The 19,571-nt window shown below is 43.0% G+C and overlaps 1 protein-coding gene across 2 annotated transcripts in view; it reads right to left on the bottom strand.

Annotated features, from left to right (window-relative positions):
• Positions 1-9,016: 9,016 nt before the first annotated feature.
• PELI2 (pellino E3 ubiquitin protein ligase family member 2) overlaps positions 9,017-19,571 on the bottom strand; it is a 58,161-nt gene continuing 47,606 nt past the window's right edge. The window contains exons 3-7 of one of the 2 annotated variants that reach the window (XM_069951131.1): positions 19,049-19,120; positions 14,583-14,684; positions 13,198-13,392; positions 11,806-11,994; positions 9,019-9,861 (exon numbers count right to left, since the gene is read on the bottom strand). In XM_069951131.1, the coding sequence (XP_069807232.1) occupies positions 9,295-9,861; positions 11,806-11,994; positions 13,198-13,392; positions 14,583-14,684; positions 19,049-19,120 (1,125 nt within the window). In that variant the 3' untranslated portion in view covers positions 9,019-9,294. Of the gene's footprint in view, positions 9,862-11,805; positions 11,995-13,197; positions 13,393-14,582; positions 14,685-19,048; positions 19,121-19,571 lie in introns of both variants that reach the window. The other variant, XM_069951132.1, reaches the window with a different exon arrangement.

Below are 19,571 nucleotides of genomic sequence, written 5' to 3'. Positions count from 1 at the left end.
AGAGTTATACAAATTACCAATATACACTTATTATGGGAAATGCATATAAAGTGCTTTTTTTTCCTGCACTTACTACTGCATCAAGGCTGGATAAAATGGTGATGTTAATGACCCAACTCCCAGAACTGTGCGGGCTGTGGCACAGCTTTGAAAAACAAACAAACAAAAAAAAAACGGATTGCAAAAAGATAGTGCGAACCCAGCCTAAGAAGAAAAAGTCAGCTTTTTGCTTTTCCCTAGTATTAGCGCTTCTCTTATCCATGGAGTGTGTTGGTATTGCAGCTAAGCCACACTCAAGTGTTAAATTGTTGTGACAAAGTGATTGATATGATTGTTATGAACTTTGTGTTTGAAATATACAGAACACAATGCCTAATGTGTGATGGTGAAATGTGTTCTCTGTACTTAGACTGTTGGGACATTTCCTGGAGTGCGGCTCATTCACGCTGACATAACAGTGAACATGCTTTGTGATAAAACCTCTACAGTATAGTATATAGTAGTGTTATGCACTCCTCCTGGTGAGACCCACATGACCGCAATTAGCAGGAGACACCTGAGTGCACATGGTTTTAATCCCTCCTGTTTTTTCCTCCTGTTTTTTCCCATTCTGTTTGCTGCAGCTATGGTGAGTGTAATACCTTATCCAGACTTGTGCTGTTTGGGGGCGACCTTCTCCGCCGGCGGTGCTGGCCGGGTTCTGGTGTGGTGTTTTTGGGTCTAGTCCTGTGGCATGGGGGTCGCAGGGCCGTCCCATGGCCCCCGTTCCCTGGCTGTGCACGCCTGCGGGGTTGGTGGCCACTGACTGGCACGGTGTGGACTTAGTGTAGGGACCCATGTGTATCAGATACCGGCACAAGGTACATGGGGCAGTATGGCTTGATCAATTCATACACAAAATTCTGATGTGTTTTTTATTTAGCCTAGCGGCACTAGTATCAGCCATGGGTGTGAGGTGCAGCACTCTGTTTCTTCCCTGAACCGCATAGTATATAGTAGTTTATCTCTGTTATGATCTGTTCTATGATCTGACGCTAACAGGTACCAGATCTCAATCACTTTAAAGGAGTTTTCCCAGATACAAAAAATTATTTATGTTGTGCTGGGGCCTCTATAAAAATAAAACTTTTGTATACTCTAGCATACCCATTCATGTTAAAGGGGTATTCTGGGAAAATTTTACTTTTCCCCTATCCACAGGATAGGGGAAAAGTAGGCGATCGCAGGGGTCCGACCCCTGAACCCACTAGCGATCTCCATATCGGACCCCACCAGCTCTGTTATGAATAGAGCCCCGGGTCGGCTAGTGACCCGCCCCTCTATTCATTCCTATGGAGCGACAGAAAGAGCCAAGTACACCGGAAGAGCGCTATAACAGAGCCGGTGGGGTCCGACAGAGATCACTGGGTGGTTCTAGGGTTGGACACCCTGCAATCTCCTACTTTTCCCCAATCCTGTGGATAGGGGAAAAGTAAATTTTTCCCGGAATACCCCTTTAAGCGGGGAGCAGAAAAAGATCTGACCTGTTGTGCTCTCCACTTCCTTCCAGTGGCCATCATGGAATTATACTTTCTCAGACAATAGGAAGGCAGGTACATGTTGCGAACATTGTGTGCAGGTAAAACCATTGTCCACATGTAATGTCCAATAGCTGCTCATGTCGCTTATGGCACCTTTACACAGAGAGATTTATCTAACAGATTTTTGAAGCCAAAGCCAGGAACAGACTATAAACAGGGAACACAGGTCATAAAAGAAAGACTGAGACTTCTCTTCTCAAATCCACTCCTGGCTTTGACTTAAAAAATCTGTCAGATAAATCTCTCATTGTAAACGCACTATTAAACATTGGTAATAGGGATGAACCAATTGACAGTACAGCGTTTCGCTAGGCTCGACGGTCAGCTTGTCAGCCAGCTGCCTTTATACTCTGTGCCTCTCAAGGTGCCTTGAAAAGCTGGATCTTGCGGGGACCAGTTGTTTGGCATTATTATATATATATGTTAAATATGAGCCTTAAAAGAGAAGTCCGATAAAAAATGTTATTAAAGTATTGTATTGGCCCCCAAAAGTTATACAAATTACCAATATACACTTATTATGGGAAATGCTTATAAAGTGCTTTTTTTCCCTGCACTTACTACTGCATCAAGGCTTCACTTCCTGGATAAAATTGTGATGTCACGACCCGACTCCCAGAGCTGTGTGGGCTGTGGCTGCTGGAGAGGATCATGGCAGAGGGACACAGGGCACTGGAGGGACACTGACCATCTCCCTGCCATCAGCCTCTCCAGCAGCCACAGCCCGCACAGCTCTGGAAGTTGGGTCGTGACATCACCATTTTATCCAGGAAGTGAGGCCTTGGTGCAGTAGTAAGTGCAGGGAAAAAGCACTTTATAAGCATTTCTCGTAATTAGTGTATATTGGTAATTTGTGTAACTGTTGGGGGGCAATACAATACTTTTATAAAAATTTTCGCTGGACTTCTCCTTTAAGCTAGAAATGGTATCACAACTGTGGAAATCATTTTGTGTTGGCCATTGGGGTGGATGTTACTATCCACCTTCTACATAGAGCCCTTTCTCACCTGGGGAAACCAGGAAACACTGTGAGAATAATGTTCTTTGATTTCTCCAATGCTTCTGACCCCATAAAGCCAGGGCAATTGAGGGACAAGCTGGCCCATATTGGAGTGGACCTGCTGGATCCTAGATTACCTCACACATCGACCTCAGTATGTGAGCCGGGGACTGTGTGTCAGTCACTGTGATCTGTAATACAGGGGCACCTCAGGGTACAGTTCTTGCTAATCTTCTTCACTGTACATTGCAGATTTTAGGAGCAATTCACCTGTAATAGTAGGACTCATCACATATGAAGACAACAGGCAATACAGATAAGTGAACAGGGATTTTGTGCATTGGTGCCAGCAGAACCATCTTAGGATCAACGCTGGGAAGACCAAGGAGATGGATCCGCAAGTGCAGATCTCCACCAAAACCAGGGGACAGACGTTGAGACAGTCATTACCTTTAAGTTTCTGGGTATGCTCCTCAATAATAAGCTGGACTGGGCTGATCGCATGGACGCACTATACAGAAAGGGCCACAGCAGGTTGTAGATACTTAGGAGAAGGAGTTCATCGAACATTGGAAAATCTTAGATTCTATCCAACTTGAACCTCGTCGAACCTTCCGCATTTGATTCCAGATGCCTTCCCGGTCCGCTGGGAAGGAGGAGACAAGCTGGGTACTGCCTGGAATTCTGGGATTCAGGCTAGGTAATAGGCTGAATCCCAAAATTCCAGGCGGTAGGTACCCGGGCTGTCTCCTCTTTCCCCATGGACCAGGAAGGCAAATGCGGAAGGTTCGACAAGGTGCAAGTTCGATCGAACATCAGAAAATATTAGGTTCTATCATCTCCACTTAGGAGGTTGAGAGCCTTTGGAGTCTGGGGGGTCTTCTTAGGGCCCTATTCAACTCTGTAGTGGCATCAGCCATTTTCTTTGGAGTGGCCTACTAGAGGAGTAGCATATCAACCAGGGATAGGAACAGACTCAACAAGCTGATTAGAAGGGTTAGCTCTGTCCTGGGGAGCCCCCTTGACCCAGTGCAGGTCGTGGGTGACAGAAAGATATCCATAGTGAGCTCCATGCTCCCATCCCATGCATGAGACCACTTACTGCTTCACCCATTGTGCGAGAAGGAGCACTATCAGAAGTCTTTCCTCCCTGCTGTGGTTAGACTGTACGATTAACACCAACCTAAACAGAGAACTGAAATATTTTAAGCTTGTGATATCTATTCTAGCTTTGTATCATTTTTCTCTGTACCTACTGTCACTGTAACGCCTTTACCTTGGACCTTTTTGTCTTTGAATGTCCCCATGGTGGGACTATTAAAGGGGTTATCCAGCGCTACAAAAACATGGCCACTTTTCCCCCTACTGTTGTCTCCAGTTCAGGTGTGGTTTGCAATTAAGCTCCATTTACTTCAATGGAACTGAGTTTCAAAACCCCACTTAAACTGGAGTAAACAGTAGGGGGAAAGTGGCCATGTTTTTGTAGCGCTGGATAACCCCTTTAAAGTATTATCTTATCATGAAACTGGCAGAAGTTTCCCAGAACTGGAGCCAGTTTTTCGAGGCACCCGAAGCGTTTGAGTTTAAAGGCAGCTGGCTGATAAGCCAACCACCGAGCCTAGCGAAGCGATTTGCTAGTGCTATAAATTTGCTCACACCTAATTGGTAACATTGGGCATCTATTAAACATCATGCACGGGCAAAGAATATCTTCCAAGATAGCCAGTGGGAGTAAATAGCGTGTGCCAGGGTACAGAACCGGTAGAACCTCATCTGTTCCCTGGATAACCCCTTTATGGACAAATTGTAGACTTTTAGTGACTTTTCCATACGTAAATTCTTATTTAGTGAGACTGATTTTCTGCATAATAAAAGTACAAGTTCAGGAAATGAACGTGGTCAATAGTGGACTTTTGGTTCATGAAAGTAAACAGGCCTATGTTATGCAATCCCAAAGTAGATCACAGATATACTTTACTTTTCTGATAACACAGTGCTCATACACAGCAGATATGAGCATCCTTGTTTGTCTCATTTATCTGAATAGACACTGTAGAAGTAAATGCATTCTTTTTACGTAGCCCAAAAGATAAAAAAAAAAAAAAAAAGTCTGAAAAGGTTCAAAAGGGATAATTGCTGGGATTCTGGCCCAGTTCCTCCTAACAGAACTGAGTGAGGCTATTTTGCTCACATGCTTTTCGGTTTTGCCCATAAATCTTCTACTGGACTGAAGTCAGGGCATTGTGGAGGCCACTCCATTACCTTCACTTTGTTATCCTTAGGGCTCGTTCCCACTGAGCAAAAGCAGCTGAATTTCTGCGCTGAATCAGCGCTGAAATTTCAGCCGTTAAAATAGGTGCAGAGCTAATTTCCATTGTGTTAAATGGAAATTCTGCTCTGCAGTTCACACAGTGGAATTTCCGCACTGAACTAATCCGCTTTCCGCCAGAAGAATGAACATGTTCATTCTTCCGCTAGCGGAAGCCTATACAAATCAATGGGGCTCTGATTTTCTGTTTCAGCGCGGAATACGCGCGTATTCAGCGCGGAATACAAGCGTAATACAAGCGGAAATTACTCGCTGAATCAGCGCGGAAATGGGGAAAAGGGGGGGTGAGGAGGATTCTAGTATATGTTCTGGTATAGTCTAGTTTACTCACCAAATACTCGCTGAATTTCAGCGCTGAATGCATGCGGATTCAGCGCGGATTCCTCGAGTATTCCGCGCTGAATTTGTCAAGAGCTGATTACGAGCTGAACACTTTCCTAGCAGAATACGCAGGGATTCTGCTTACATTCTGCTTATATTCTGCTCGGAATTCAGCGTCAGTTGATTTCAGGCGGAAATATTTCCTTGCGTAATCCGCTCCTTTTGCTCTGTGTGAACGTAGCCTTAAAGGGAATCTCTAAGCTGCAATTAAGGTTCCAAACAGCTGACACTGTTAAGTCAAGGAGACACATGGTACCTTTCATATAATCTGTCTCTGGTGCAGAGCGTCACTAAAATACTCTGACACTTTGCAGCATACCATCAAAGCATTTTTTCTTTACGTTATGGAAACACAGCTTCCAGCTGTCAATCAGATAGGGATGGGAGTGAGGAGGCGTTCCACTCCTCAGCACTTCAGAAATACCTATTTGAAAATTAGCAATAGAGAATAAAAGCCATCTTGAAGTGTCCCTGTCACTTACAAAAGCTTTAGACACGTCCATAAGTTTTAACTAGTTGGGGATCTGGATGTTCAGACCCTCACTGATCACTGGAATAAGTACTTCCACCTCGTCTTGCTGCATAAGATGGGCTCTATAGACTAGACAGAATCAGCCTCCTGTAGTGTAGACAGAAGCACTAACCCAGGTGATTCTCTCAGCTGCTTCTAGCAGTTCAGGAGACCTGTCAAAAGTTTTTATAAGTGACAATGACACTTTAAGGTCCCTCTAGCAGTTTCATATTGCTAGCAATGTTATGTAATGCATGTCCATCGAATCACAAATCAATAAAATATGGCCTGTTGTAGGATTAACATTACAAAACACCCATCATGTTGTTAACCACAAGAATACATGTGACCATAAATAAGACATCTAGATGACTTCTCTCCTACATCATTTCTGTCTCTGATGTAACCAAAGCTAAAGGCCCTATTTGTGGATCTGCAGATACGGAATTCTTTGTAACCCATTATTTCCTATGGGGCAATTCACACATCCTGTATTTTTGCAGACCAGCAATGTAAAAAACAAACAAAAAAAACCCCAAACATGTTGTAATGCAGATCCGCAAATACGTCGGTGTACACTATGGATGCACTGCGGAGGATAGTTTGCAGAATAAAAATTCTATTATACTGACCAAAGAGCTTCATAGCAATGAAGGGTCTTCTACATTTGTATCATGGATATCAGATTAGTGGAGGTCTGGCCGCTAGGCCCCTTACAGATCATAAAAATGGGGGTCCTGTGAATGCAGTGGTGGTCGTACATGTGTAATGTAGTGGTGGTCGTACATGTGTAATGTTTCTCTATTAAACTCTATGGGCCAAATGAAGATAAGACTACAGAAAATACACTGCTTTAAGAGTCTATTTACACAGAAAGATTATCTGACAGATTATTTGCCAAAGATTTGAAGCCAAAACCAGAAACAGACTATAAACAGGGAACAGGTCATAAAGGAAAGCCTGAGATTTCTCCTCTTTTCAAATGCATTCCTGGCTTTGGCTTCAAATCTTTGGCAGATAATCTTTCTGTGTAAATAGACCCTTAAGTGTACAAATTAAAGGGCAATCCCAGTTTCAGTAAGTAACTTTTTTTGTATCATTTTTTTTCCAATTATTTCTGTAGCAGTTTCTTTACTTTATTACTCTATATTTTGGTGACTTTACCTTTAAAAGGAGTTATCATAGATTAGGAAAACTTGCCTGCTTTCATCCAGACACACCACTCTTGTCCTCAAGTTATGTCTGGTATTGCAATCTTGTTCCACTGAATATAGTGGAGTTGTAATACCACACGCTACCTGAAGGGTGCCTTATTGGGGTGCCACAAAGGCTAATGGGAATATAATCACAGCTCCCAGTACTGCAAGATCAGGTAACTTATTCCAGTAATTTTGTGCCCCTGTCTTGACAACAAGTCTTCTTTAAATGTAAACCATAGGTCAACCTTCTAAACCCCAATGTCATTTTACAGTAAAAGGGACACAAACATAATTGTCACTTGAATTGATCCGACAATATCATGCATGGTCCAGTAGAAAGCATACCCCAGATTTTATTTAGAACTAGATGGATTGCAGCTTAAACAGATGCAGAGGAATAATACAGGTACATTCAGAGCCAGGACGCTGTAATGAAGACGAGAACACAGATCATGGGGAGGGAGAGCAAGTTATTATGGAGTCATTGCATTTTGTTGCTTCAAGCCCTGTAGTTAAGCCCTTGCACTGTCACGCTGTCTAAACAGTTTTCTTAAGCCACGGGACATGTGCCCCCGAGGAGTACCTGAGACGCAATCTGTCATGACTTTAAACACACCTAACATGGAAAAATGCAAACAATAAATTTCAATATAAAAATCCAGGGTGTCAAGCAGAGAAAAAAAAAAATGTAAGTGGTAAAAATCATTAGACAAAATGGTAGTTTTTTACCCAAAGGAAAACCATGGGGGGTAATTCTGCCTCCAAAATACCAGGCCGTGCAGTCATCCATAACATGATCAGCCAACATGGCTTATGTCCCATGCCCATGGGCTGTAAGAGATTGGGGAAAACAAGAGTTGCTCACTTCTAGAAACAGCGCCGCTCCTGTCCATAGGCTGTATCTGGTATTGCAGCTCTATTCAGGTGACCAAAATGAGACAAATGCTAAAACACAGCTTTCTGGACATACGTAGTGCAGTTTCTATAACAAAAACAAAACACATAGCTGTTTTTTTTTTCTAATTATTCATCCTTTCTTAATATACTAGCTCAGCTGGGCAATGCTCTCTTTTAATCATCTCTAGGCCATCACACTCAGATTAATGGGGCCGCAACTCCTGACTACCCAACAGATCAGCTGCATGTTTAGGCCCCTGCAACTTCCATACTACCAATAGCTGCCGAACAAGGTGCTGTATTGAATGGGATAATGCTCTACTGCTACATAACAGACAATGAAGAAGCTGCAGGGCTCACAGGAGCCCCATGGCCTCTTCTAACAATGGCCAAGAACAGGGATTTCCAAAAACCACTCCATGTTAATTGATACTCTTTGCTTTTCCCTAAATTTCTGTCTGGGCTCACATCAAGGGAATCTGTCATGCACAGATAGCTGATCTCTTAGATGATGGCTGTTTTTAAAGTTATGAAATCATTTTTCCAAGCTCAAGTGTCAGAGGCCAGGCTGAGCTGCAGCATGCATGCCTCCTCTCTCTCTTCTCCTCCTTGCCAAGCATGATAGAGAAGGGTTTTGTTTCCAGCACTGAGCCCTATACATCAATTATGCAATGCAGGGAGGGAGGAAGCAAGCATGCTGCACATCTCATACATGCTCAGCACAACTTCTACGACACTTAAACTTAAAAGGAAAATTTTATTTTATAACTTTTGTAAACAGCCATCAGCTAAGAGACCAATATAACGTTTCTCTATTAGCCATTTGCCCAGAATATAAAAGCTGGCAGATTCCCTTTAAAATCGCATTGCAAAACCACACCAATCAACAGTAGAAACACAGGGAGAAAAGAAAAAGAAACTGTAAACCCAGTCTTAAAAGCTTAAACCAGCTGGTTGGGACCCTATGACCCTGCTCTTCCGAAGCCGCCATAGGAGGAATTGACATCAACTTGTCTGATCCGTGAAAGCAGCTATCTTACAGGCTTAATGTTTTTAAGGAAAAAAAAAATGGGTAAAAAAAAAAAAAAAATGTAAAAAAACATTTCCTCTTTCAAGCAAAGGTTTTGTATTAAAACCAATTTACAGATATAAAAATCTTAAAAGAAAAAATATATATATATCCTTAAGCTGCTGGTGTACATGCCAAAGTATTGACATCTGATCAATGTGAGGACACAAAAACCATCAGTTATCTGATCCCCTTTAATAAAATATAAAAGGAAAAGAAAAGAGAAAATTCTAGCATTAGTGGTGAAAATTTCACAGTATTTCTTTTTTTGTTTATTTTTTTTATTAACAAAATGTTATTTTTTTTTTTTGTTTTGTTATAAATAGCATCAGTCAATAGGGCCCTGGAAAATAAGTTTAACGCAGCTTTCTTCACCAGTCAGTTGTGTTGCACAGAAAGGACAAGCAGCGTGAAATGCGTGGGTACCGTGAGGAAGTGGAATCTGAGACCAGTATTTGGCAGACTTTTCCGAGCAGACGTGTCCACAAGGGCTAAAAGCGTGTGTAGGAGGGCCAGCGTCTACATAAAATCCAGCTTCGCATCCGAGCCAGAGAGGCACATATGGACCAATTGTTCTGCACATCGGGCACTCCCGCTCATTGGCCTCTGTGTCACTCCGATGACCCCAGTTGTGATATCCGTGTACATGGCCACAGGTAAGATAAGCCCAAGGCTGTTTCTCCTCCACTACATCCTTGCGGTTAATACTTGGAAAAGCTAGTGTGTTTAATCCAACCGGACACTGGGGCCGGGCGGCGTTAATCTCCTGTCTCAAGGCTTCAATGTGTTTTTGGGTTGGTGTATGAAACAAGCCATCTGCTGTTCTCCAGAGGAGGGTAGCTCCACATAAGTCAACCAAAGATCCATCCTGAAGAATGTTGGTTTCGTTTTCCACCTAGTGAGATGAGAAAAGGGATGTGTAAGTCCAGTGGTCACTGCACCATCATACAGAATAGTGGTGGTTCTGGGGTCTATTTACAGGGTGGCGGCAGATGGTAAAAAAACTACCAAAAATTATTTATATTTGGAATTTCCTTAAAATATTAGGAAATTTCCTAATTACAATGGACTCCACATAAAGGTGAAGATGTCAAAATCCCGACACCCCTATTGACCTGTTTAATTAAAGGCGCTCGCACCTCTTCAAAAGTTTACCAGCACTCGTCCTTCTATTGCCATAAAATTGGTAACAAAGTACCTTGCACACTGCTACCAAAGGTATGGAAATGCAAGAGGCTGCAGCCCCTTCAACCTGATTAGGAAGGTAACAGAGAATCAGATGACCTATTCTGAGGAATGCCATCAAATTTAAGGCTTGGATAACCCCTTTAAAACGTGAATTGCAGCTGCAAGATCCTCTTCAACTGCTGCCACATGGTACCTTTCATATACTAGACTGTGCTTCCATAATCTAGGGGTGTTTTTAAGATCCTGAAATACTGAGGGCTGTAAAGCCTCCTCGCTGCCCCTCCAATCCTATCCTTGTATGTTTGACAATCAGCTTCCATTCCAGAGTTCTGCACATACAAACTGTGTGCAGATATAAAAATTGGAAACAGGGCTTTGCCTGCAGCGGACTGACAATCTAACAGGGAAACAGATTGGGGGGGGGGGGGGGGGGGGGGGGGAGAGGCATTCTAGCCATCAGCACTTCAGGAACTCAGGAAAGCCACTTAGAGCACAGATTCTCTTTTATTCTCTGGTGCCAAGGGTCAATTATGGGAGCACAGATAGATATATGAAAGGTACCACGTCGCCTTGACCTAACTGCTATCTAACAGGGTCAGCAGTTAGAAGCATGAATTGCAGCCAACAATTTAAAGAGAATATTAGTACTAGATTTATGCTGCCTTAAATGAGGGCAGTATAAAACTAGTGACAGAAATGCTAAACAGATTTATGTTTAGTTTGTTCAGCTGTTCTCCTAATATGCAGGAGAATGGGCTTTCCCCAGCCTCCAGCTGCCGATTGACAGTTGACTGCCTATACACAGCATGGATACATAACTGCCAATCAGCAGCTGGTGGGTGGAGTTTATTTTTTGCATCTCATGAATATCCAGGACTAGTGGGCTCATGCACATAATGGAGTGGGCTCATGCACATAATGGAGGGGACTACTTAATGTCCATGTTATTCATGACAATCTCTCTAAATCAGTTGCACAGAACAATGTGATACATCATTCTGTTGAGTTTCTCTGTCACTACTTCATGCTACCCTTAGATAGGACAGCATAAACTATCACGGCGCTGTGATAGTGAACCTGCTGATATGAGCCAGCTGCTATTTACCTTAGGATTCCAGGGCTGTAAGTAATTTATGTGCAGTCCGGTATGGTGTCGTTCTCCGCTAATTGCCGATACGCTAATTAGCGGTTTCAGAGCATTTGGGGCGTTCCCTATGCTCCCGGAGCCTCCTCCCAGCCCGCCCACTATGCATATTCATATAGGCATAGCTAGGCCGCTTGTTACGGTGCATATGCAGAGAGCAGTCCGTTATAAGTGGCCTAGCTATGCATAGTGGGCGGGCCAGGAGGAGGCAGGCAAGGGGGGCCGAGTGGGTGCTCCGGGAGCATGGGGAACGCCCTAAATGCTCCGAACACACTTATTAACATATCAGCAATTAGCGGAGAACTACACTATACCGCACACAAATATGACTTACAGCCCTGGAATCCTGAGGTAAATAGCGGCTGGTCATATCAGCAGGTTCACTGGTGCCGCTTTAAGTATATTTATCAAAAGAGGAAAAAGATGTAGTTGTGATTGCACCAGTGTGAAATACACTATATACATATCTTGCGCAACTTCTTAATATAGAAGACAAATAGAAATTACCAGTTTTCCTCTCTGCTGAGCCGACCTGGTTTCTCTGAGAGTGTAGACATCTCCACAAACGGAGATTTCCCTCCAAACACCAGGTTTGGATTCTTCAGTGAAGCCCCCTCTCGGATGCATTACAAGAACACCATTGGTGGTTAATCCATCCATGTGGCCATCAGGATTCTTCCACTTGGCTGCTTTCTCCTGAAGTAGCAAAGAAAAATGTGGTCAACCTTGCACAAAAATATCAGATACTATGTGGCATCAGTTTTCACTGCTGGTCTTCTTGGCTTCTCTGGCTGCCAGAGACTGTTGTATGCAGCCCTCCAGCTGGTATCCATATGGTTCCTCTCCAGTCCATGCCTGGCATGGTTACTGCTACGACCAGAAATGGCATAGATATGGCCAAGAAAATACAAAACATTTCTATCCTAATCATTTTCTTTATAAGGGGATAAGAAATACTGCCTGATGAAAGGATCCTATATAATAGGTATAGATTATTATATTTGTGCCCCAGCGATCAAAGAGGACTACTCTTATTTTAGTGCTGGTAGGACTAGGCATAAAGGGGGTACTCCACTTAACATTTTACCCTGTTTACTTCCTACCCAAAATCTAAGACTGTGCGTAATAGGTTTCTATTACACAAATTGGGACGTTTGTCTGAATAAATCCTGAGGTGCAATGCATGCTTAGAGATGTAGTCTCCCGGACAGTGCCATCTTGGATATAGACCTTTGTTTTTTTTTCTTTTTTTTTTTTAAACTTGTAGATCAGGAAAGGTGGCAGCTAGAAAGATGGATATGGCTCAAAATACCCAGGAGGTACTTTGAGTAAGACCAGCTAGGTTTGGGAGCATTTAATTTGTTAGCTCTTAGGTGGAATACCCCTTTAAAATAGGCAGTAACAATGTAGTATTATCGGTTCATACAGACAGGGATATTTCATTATAACTAAACTACGTCTGACAGTATCTCACAGATGATAGCTGAACCACAACAGAAGATAAACGGTGATCAATAATTCACAGGCAGGAAGGAATGGCTGCTGAAAGGATCAATTTCTCTGAATTCAAGGACTGGATTACTCAGGTGTTCTCACATCAGATACTACACCACTGAACAGCTGGGAGTGCTTCATGCAGAATCTGCTGAAAGTCTGGGGGCAGTAGATACAACCACATTGGCTATTTTGGGGCAGTCAGCAAAGTCCATTAAACCCCCCTTCCAAAGAGCATGCACTTTTTGGGCAAAGTAGCTGAATAACATATGTATTAGACCAGTGATTTCCAACCTGTGGGAGCCACAAGCTCAGGAATCCTGTATAAGACATTGTTGCATAGCCCAGGTCTTATTCCTACCAAAAAAAACCCTGTACAACATTCAGTCTGTGACCAATACTTACACCAAGAAAGATATTTTTTGAGGAGTCGAATCCCGCTGCAAAGATTCTAGCGGTGTATGGTGGATTACGGTCACAGACGATCCTGCATGCAAACCTGGAGATGGTGCTTTGTGTTATCTGAGTCTCATCATTCTGGTTACCAGATACGGTGTCCGTAACAACAAAGTCAATGGGGCTTTCTGTCGATCTTCCAATCTACAAAGTCCAAAAATATTGATTTAAAAAAATATAAAGGAATCAGTGAAGTCAATAGGTTATATTTTACTAGAAGTAAAAAGAATGAACTGAAGAACAAGAGGACACAGTGAGAGGTTAGTTGGGGGAAGAGCTGAAGCAACGTGAGAAAATATTACTTTACTAAAAGAGTAGTAGATGCTTGGAACAAACTTCCAGCAGAGGTGGTTGGTAAATCTACAATAACAGAATTTAAATCTGTCTAGGATAAACATATATCTATCCTAAGACAATAAGAATGAAAAAATACTAAAAAGGGCAGACTAGATGGACCCAGTGGTCTTTTTCTGCCGACAATCTTCTATGTTTCTATTTACCAGGGACAGCAGTGTCGTGTCCATAGGAGAGACCTGGCATGTATATATGCACAATACTAGTCATATCTGCATGTGAAGGCTTCCCTATACATATTGAACTAGTTTCAAGTAATTACTTTCAATGAATAATGGCCCATTGACCTAGTGCCGTCAACAGTCCTTTTGGCCTAGCCCAAGTATTTAAATTATTTTTTTATTAAATATAAAATGTGTATATGATGTGGTATAGGCTCCTTAATACTGTAGCCCTATGAGGCACTGTCACTATAAACATCTCTAGAACAGGAAAGTTTTCCAGACCCCCATCAATCGCTAGACGTGGGGAGAAGCAATTGCTAATCGCTCCCCACTTTGACTTCGCAGTGAGAAGTCTATGGAACCATCTAATGCAGCAAGAGGGGAAGACAAGTGTTCAGCCGCATGCTGCTCACTGCTGGTTCTAGAAATCAGGGGGCATCTGAACACCCAGGCCCCAAAAAGAAAGAAAGCATATGCAACACCCTGAACACCCAAGGCCATGACCGTTTTATAAAAATAAAAAAATAATAAATAAAAAAAAACAGTGACACTTGATTTTACAGTGTGCAGACTCCTTATCAGGTATACGTTGCAAGAGAAAATGTAAACAAGTCAACATTACTGGTTACACCAGGGATTGGGAACCCACGGCTCTCCGGATGTTGCAAAACTACAATTCCCATCATTCCCGGACAGCCTTCGGATGTCCAGGCATGATGGGAATTGTAGTTTTGCAACATCTGGAGGGCCGTGGGTTCCCCATCCCTGGGATACACTTTTGTAACAAATGAAATAACCGCAATAAAAATGTGGCACCTGAAACATATCAGTGTCCTTGTCATGCGTGTACTCCACGACAACGGTTTGGTTTCTGGAGAGCGTGTAGGAGATGCTGTGCTGACCTCTGCTGCTGATGGCCTGCCAGGAGGGAAACAAACAAAAAAGGAAAAGAAAAATAAGTTTATTGATTGCAGACACTTAATGAGGCTCGATCTCTAGAAAGGTCATCACTCCCACAGGTAACTTTACACCAGAGAACACATGGGCAAAGTATGGTTGGCCCACATAGCAATTAAAGTGGTCCAGTCATTTAACAAAACCTTTCACATGTTACAGAGATCTGTAAAAAAAAAAAATCAGTCTGGGTGTTTGGACCCCCACCAATCCCTACAAATAGCTGGGGGTTTCACCTCCCATGGATAGGAGTGGTGCTGTTCCTCTCTAGCCCCTAAGCTGACCTCTCTAGCCCCTTTAAGAAAATGCTAACCAATGACCTTATAGCCGCCACACTTTAAACAATTACCTAAAAAGGGTCTGAGCGGTCCCAAATTCTGACATATGACACGTCAGGTATTTTGTTTTAAGGATACCTATGACACGTCAGGTATTTTGTTTTAAGGATACCTATGATTATGACAATGTACCATCAGTTCTGCTCATGAATAAAACGGTGGTGGCGCATGGAAGCCAGTGCCATTGATTCTTCATTTATTCTAATGGAGCCGGGTCAAAGAGGGCCGGGGGTTCCCTCCCATTGGGGGCAGGCCGCCCCTCCTCCAGTGCTCCAGTGAACAGCACCGTACACGGGAACTGGGCCCACGGGAACTGGGCCACGGTGCAAAAAAAGTTCACAGCACCGGCTTACCGGCGCCAGCGCCGTTCTACTCGCGTGCAAAGTTTAAAGGGAATGTACGGATGGTGCATTCACTTTAAATCCACAACCGGTAATGGGATCATGTGTTCTCCCGTCATCACGCTGTCGGCAGTCTTTTGCAAGGCAGATCCGGTGTTTTTATTCTACTGCTAGTTTTAATGACCTGTAATGTTGACTTGAAATTAATCAATGGAGTCAGAAAACAATGTAGCTCTTCTTTCCCACTCCCTCCCTGTGTAATAACAAGCCTTGGAAACCAGAAAGGAAAACTTAACAGTTAACTCCTTGTGGTGAGAAGTGGATAACAATTTTATATACAGATGATTGGAATCTTAGCCCCCAGCTAATTCCTTCCTATAAGAACCCAAGCTAGGCTGCGATTCCAGAAATATGCAGAGCAAAGCCACACACACATTAGACTCCCCTGATAAAATGTGGGGAGAATTTTTACTAGCCACTAGGCTTAAAACTAAGCTAAGATTTCCTGTTCTGCACAGATGATTTCCCAGCAGTGCCCTCCTTATCATCACAGACAGGAGAACAGTATATAGATAACATAGGTGCATGCACAATGACATCTATAAAAGCTCACTGAGCATGCCCAGAAGCCATTCTCATTCATCTGAATTGGACAGGTCCTGTCTATTGTGCCCCATAAAAATGTATAAAAGATACAAAAATGTGTGTGCGAGCTTGAATGCTTGCATGCGTGAGGGGGGGGAAGACATGTTCCATTTGCTATAAAAGGAACACTCCATGTAAACCGTGTTATGCTTAGTGCAGCACCAGGAATATCAAAGGGAATCAGTTTTACATGAAGCGTCCCTTTAATAAGTAGGTGTTTTTTAACTAATCCATTAAAAGGGGGTTATCCAGCTTCCTATCGGATTGGGCAATTATAAAATAAAAGTATAAATCCCGACACCTCTACTATTCAGCCGCATGAAGGGGCCCAACACTTGTGCAAGCCCTGCAGCCTCGTCACTGTTTAGTTGTGCTTGTACTTTTTTTTTTTTTACTATTAATTATTGTTCGGGGCACTACCATTCCCGTGAATGGGGCAATGCTGTAGTATCTTGCATTGCTATACTTGGTAGCAGTTGTGTAAGAAAAAGCACAAGTAAACAAAGAGGCTGACATTAGACCCTTGCTAATAACATTGCAAACCTGGGAGGACTTCATCAGACCAACATCATCAGAAATCAGATCACATTCTAGGATGGAGAGATGGCCGAGGGTCAGAGCCCCTCTATCTAACCACCTGGATGCCAAAGTATACCGTGAACACAGCATCTAAGTGGTAACTGGCCAGGATCAGCATGATCTGACACACGCTATATATTTCCTGCATCATCTGCCATCAATTTACGCCAGATGTCAAGGAGTTAAATGGACACAATAGGCATAGGAGCCAGGCATCCCCATCTACCCCCAGTTAGTCTGATCCCAGACTGATCTAGATATACTGCAAGGAAAATCCAATAGAGATGAATGACCTTTGAATATTCACAGTAATTCTAAAATGAAATGTATAATTACACATAGCAGACAGTGTATGAGCGGAGAGCTGCTCACACTGTGCCGGATGCTCCTCTTTGTCAGTGTTATATTGGAGAATATTCTCAGTGTTAAATACCATGTTAATACTTCCATGCGGCGGCCGGCTAATATTGAAAGCAGATTAAATGAGGCAAATTAAGCATCCAAAAGAGAGGACGTAAGCTTAGTAAATAATATTTATGGCTAAACCATTCTCTGTAACTGAATCCTTCATAAATAATGTACTATCCGCTCCAACCCACAATGGGAATTCATTAAGGCCCGACGATTGAGAGGAATCGATAAGAATGTGAATCTAGATGGGAGAGAAGAAATCTCACATGTACAAGAAAGCATTTTATTTATCAGGCAGAGGATACAGGATGCTTTAGTATTTAAATGAGCCGAAGCCTCTCAGGATCCCCATACCATGTGCCCCATAAGAACGTCCAAGGGGAGGGGGCACCAAAAGCTCAGGACTGCCCTGTAGGAGCCAGAATATAACAAGTGGCGGCTCTGGCAAACATAACCCAATCCGTGAATTTCTTGAACAGTCAGATGTCCTTCCTTATTCACCCTCTTGTGGCTGCTGAGACTTTTTGGGTAACTTCTTTAAAGTCATTTACATACTTTCATGAAAGAGTATGGAAATAATTCATGGGAAACTGCCAATAGGATGTGTCTTGAATGCACAAACCATGTTGGGCATTGCAAACTAGAAAAAAAAAGTCAGAACGGGCCCATACCAATGCCCCTTGGCATCCCCTTTTCTGATGTAGGCAACAGGCTGTTATAATCTCCTTTACAAGCTCTACATCATATTCACAACTACAGACATATGGAATAATTTGTGTTATCTCACCGTCTCTTAACCAATTGCAAAGTTATAAAACCATGTTTTCCTTCCAAGCTGATGTGTCAGAGGATGTGCTGAGCTGCAGCATGCAGATGTCTTCCCTGCCCTGCAAGATTGATGTACAAGCCTGAAAGCCAGGCAGGGTGGGTGGGTTACGAGGGTGCAGGGTGCTGTTCAGTGCAGTCTTTAGGACACTTGAGCTTGAAAGGAAAAGAACAATGGATCCAATGAAGTCTGAGCAGCCATTGTCTTGTGTCAATTTCTAGATAAGGTTAAACAACATTTTATGGGCACTATTTGTTCAGCTGTCTAAGGCTCTCATGGGATGTTCCTACAGAATAGCATACTCCATACAATAATGTATTATATACTTTAAATCATACAGTCCAAGGTTAGGATTAAAGAGGTTGTCACATGTAGCAACCAACCGTCACGACCACTGGGGTGCCAAGGTCTGTTATATACACAAGGGGATCCCAAGCAGGGAACCTCTATCACATGTATATTTCCTAATAGGTTGCAGTATACAGACAGGGAGCCGTTTAGCTACCGTACACTACAGGAAACCAGTCAGCACTTTCCTGTTGCTAAAACCACAAGTCATAAGGCCGGTACCCTGTGACTTCTGTCTGCCCTGTCGACTCTGTCTATACCCAAACAGGGAGAGATCTCACAAGGCTGGTGGGGTGGGAAGAAGCCACTGGGTGGTTTTGGGCAGCATAAGTGCGACAACAGGTTCCCTTTTGTAAAGTTGCTTCATGATCATGTATTTGCATGGTGCTAAATCCTATTTATGCAGGGATAAAGTCATATATAGGACTTCACAAAGGAGCAACCATGGCATCTAGGTGGTTAAAAAGCTGCTTGCAGTCCTTGCTGGTCCCTGATTAGTTAGTTAATCTCAGGTTGTTGGACTGATCACAGGATTTAGAACAGGGATGGGGAACCTTTGGCCCTCCAGCTGTTGCAAAACTACAAATCCCATCACGCCTGGACAGCCAAAGCAAAGCTTTGGCTGTCCAAGCATGATGGGAATTGTAGTTTTGCAACAGCTGGAGGGCCGAAGGTTCCCCATGCCTGGTTTACAAGCAGTACTATCCTACTTTTGTCCTTATATATTGATAAGATTCACCTTCCTCAGTCGCAGCAATTATCAATGCATGCAAGTGCGTCCTTATACATACAAGTGACAACTAAAAATATTCTTATCATAGGCTTTATATTCTGTCTCACCTCCTGCGTAGGACTGTGTGAGCACACCTGTAAACTACCAGCAACGATTCCGTCATTCTGCATGTACAGATCCTGCGTGCCAAAATTCAAGAGGTTAATCCATGCAGGAGAGCACCCATAGCATGTAACAAACAGGTATAGCTCTAAAAGGATTAGAAAGAGACCCCCAGGAACAAACCCTATGATAAACAGTAAAGAGATAGTGTTATAGGAGGCTACAAGTTGGCATTGGCCATGGCCCCAGATACATAGATTTTAAGCATATCCTCTACTTGGTGTAAATGGTGATATAGCAATGTTATTTGCATTGTGTTCAAAGGCCAGCACTATAAATGATGCTTTTTCAACTGAAAAACAGTGGGGGAAATAAAGGAACAAGAAGCGGGAAGAGGGGAAAGGAAGGAACGGAGGAGCAGACAGAACATCCCATTCTAAGCAAGCGGTGGCGGTTTTACTGGTCTGAGTCTAAAAGGAGCTTTCCAGAGAAAGAATATACTTAAGTAACACAGACGCCCTTCATTTA

The sequence above is a fragment of the Dendropsophus ebraccatus genome, chromosome 13 (assembly GCF_027789765.1).
Source record: "Dendropsophus ebraccatus isolate aDenEbr1 chromosome 13, aDenEbr1.pat, whole genome shotgun sequence".
Lineage (NCBI taxonomy): Eukaryota > Metazoa > Chordata > Amphibia > Anura > Hylidae > Dendropsophus > Dendropsophus ebraccatus.
Note: the sequence above shows the minus strand (reverse complement) of the source record. Positions and strands in the feature narration are given on the sequence as shown.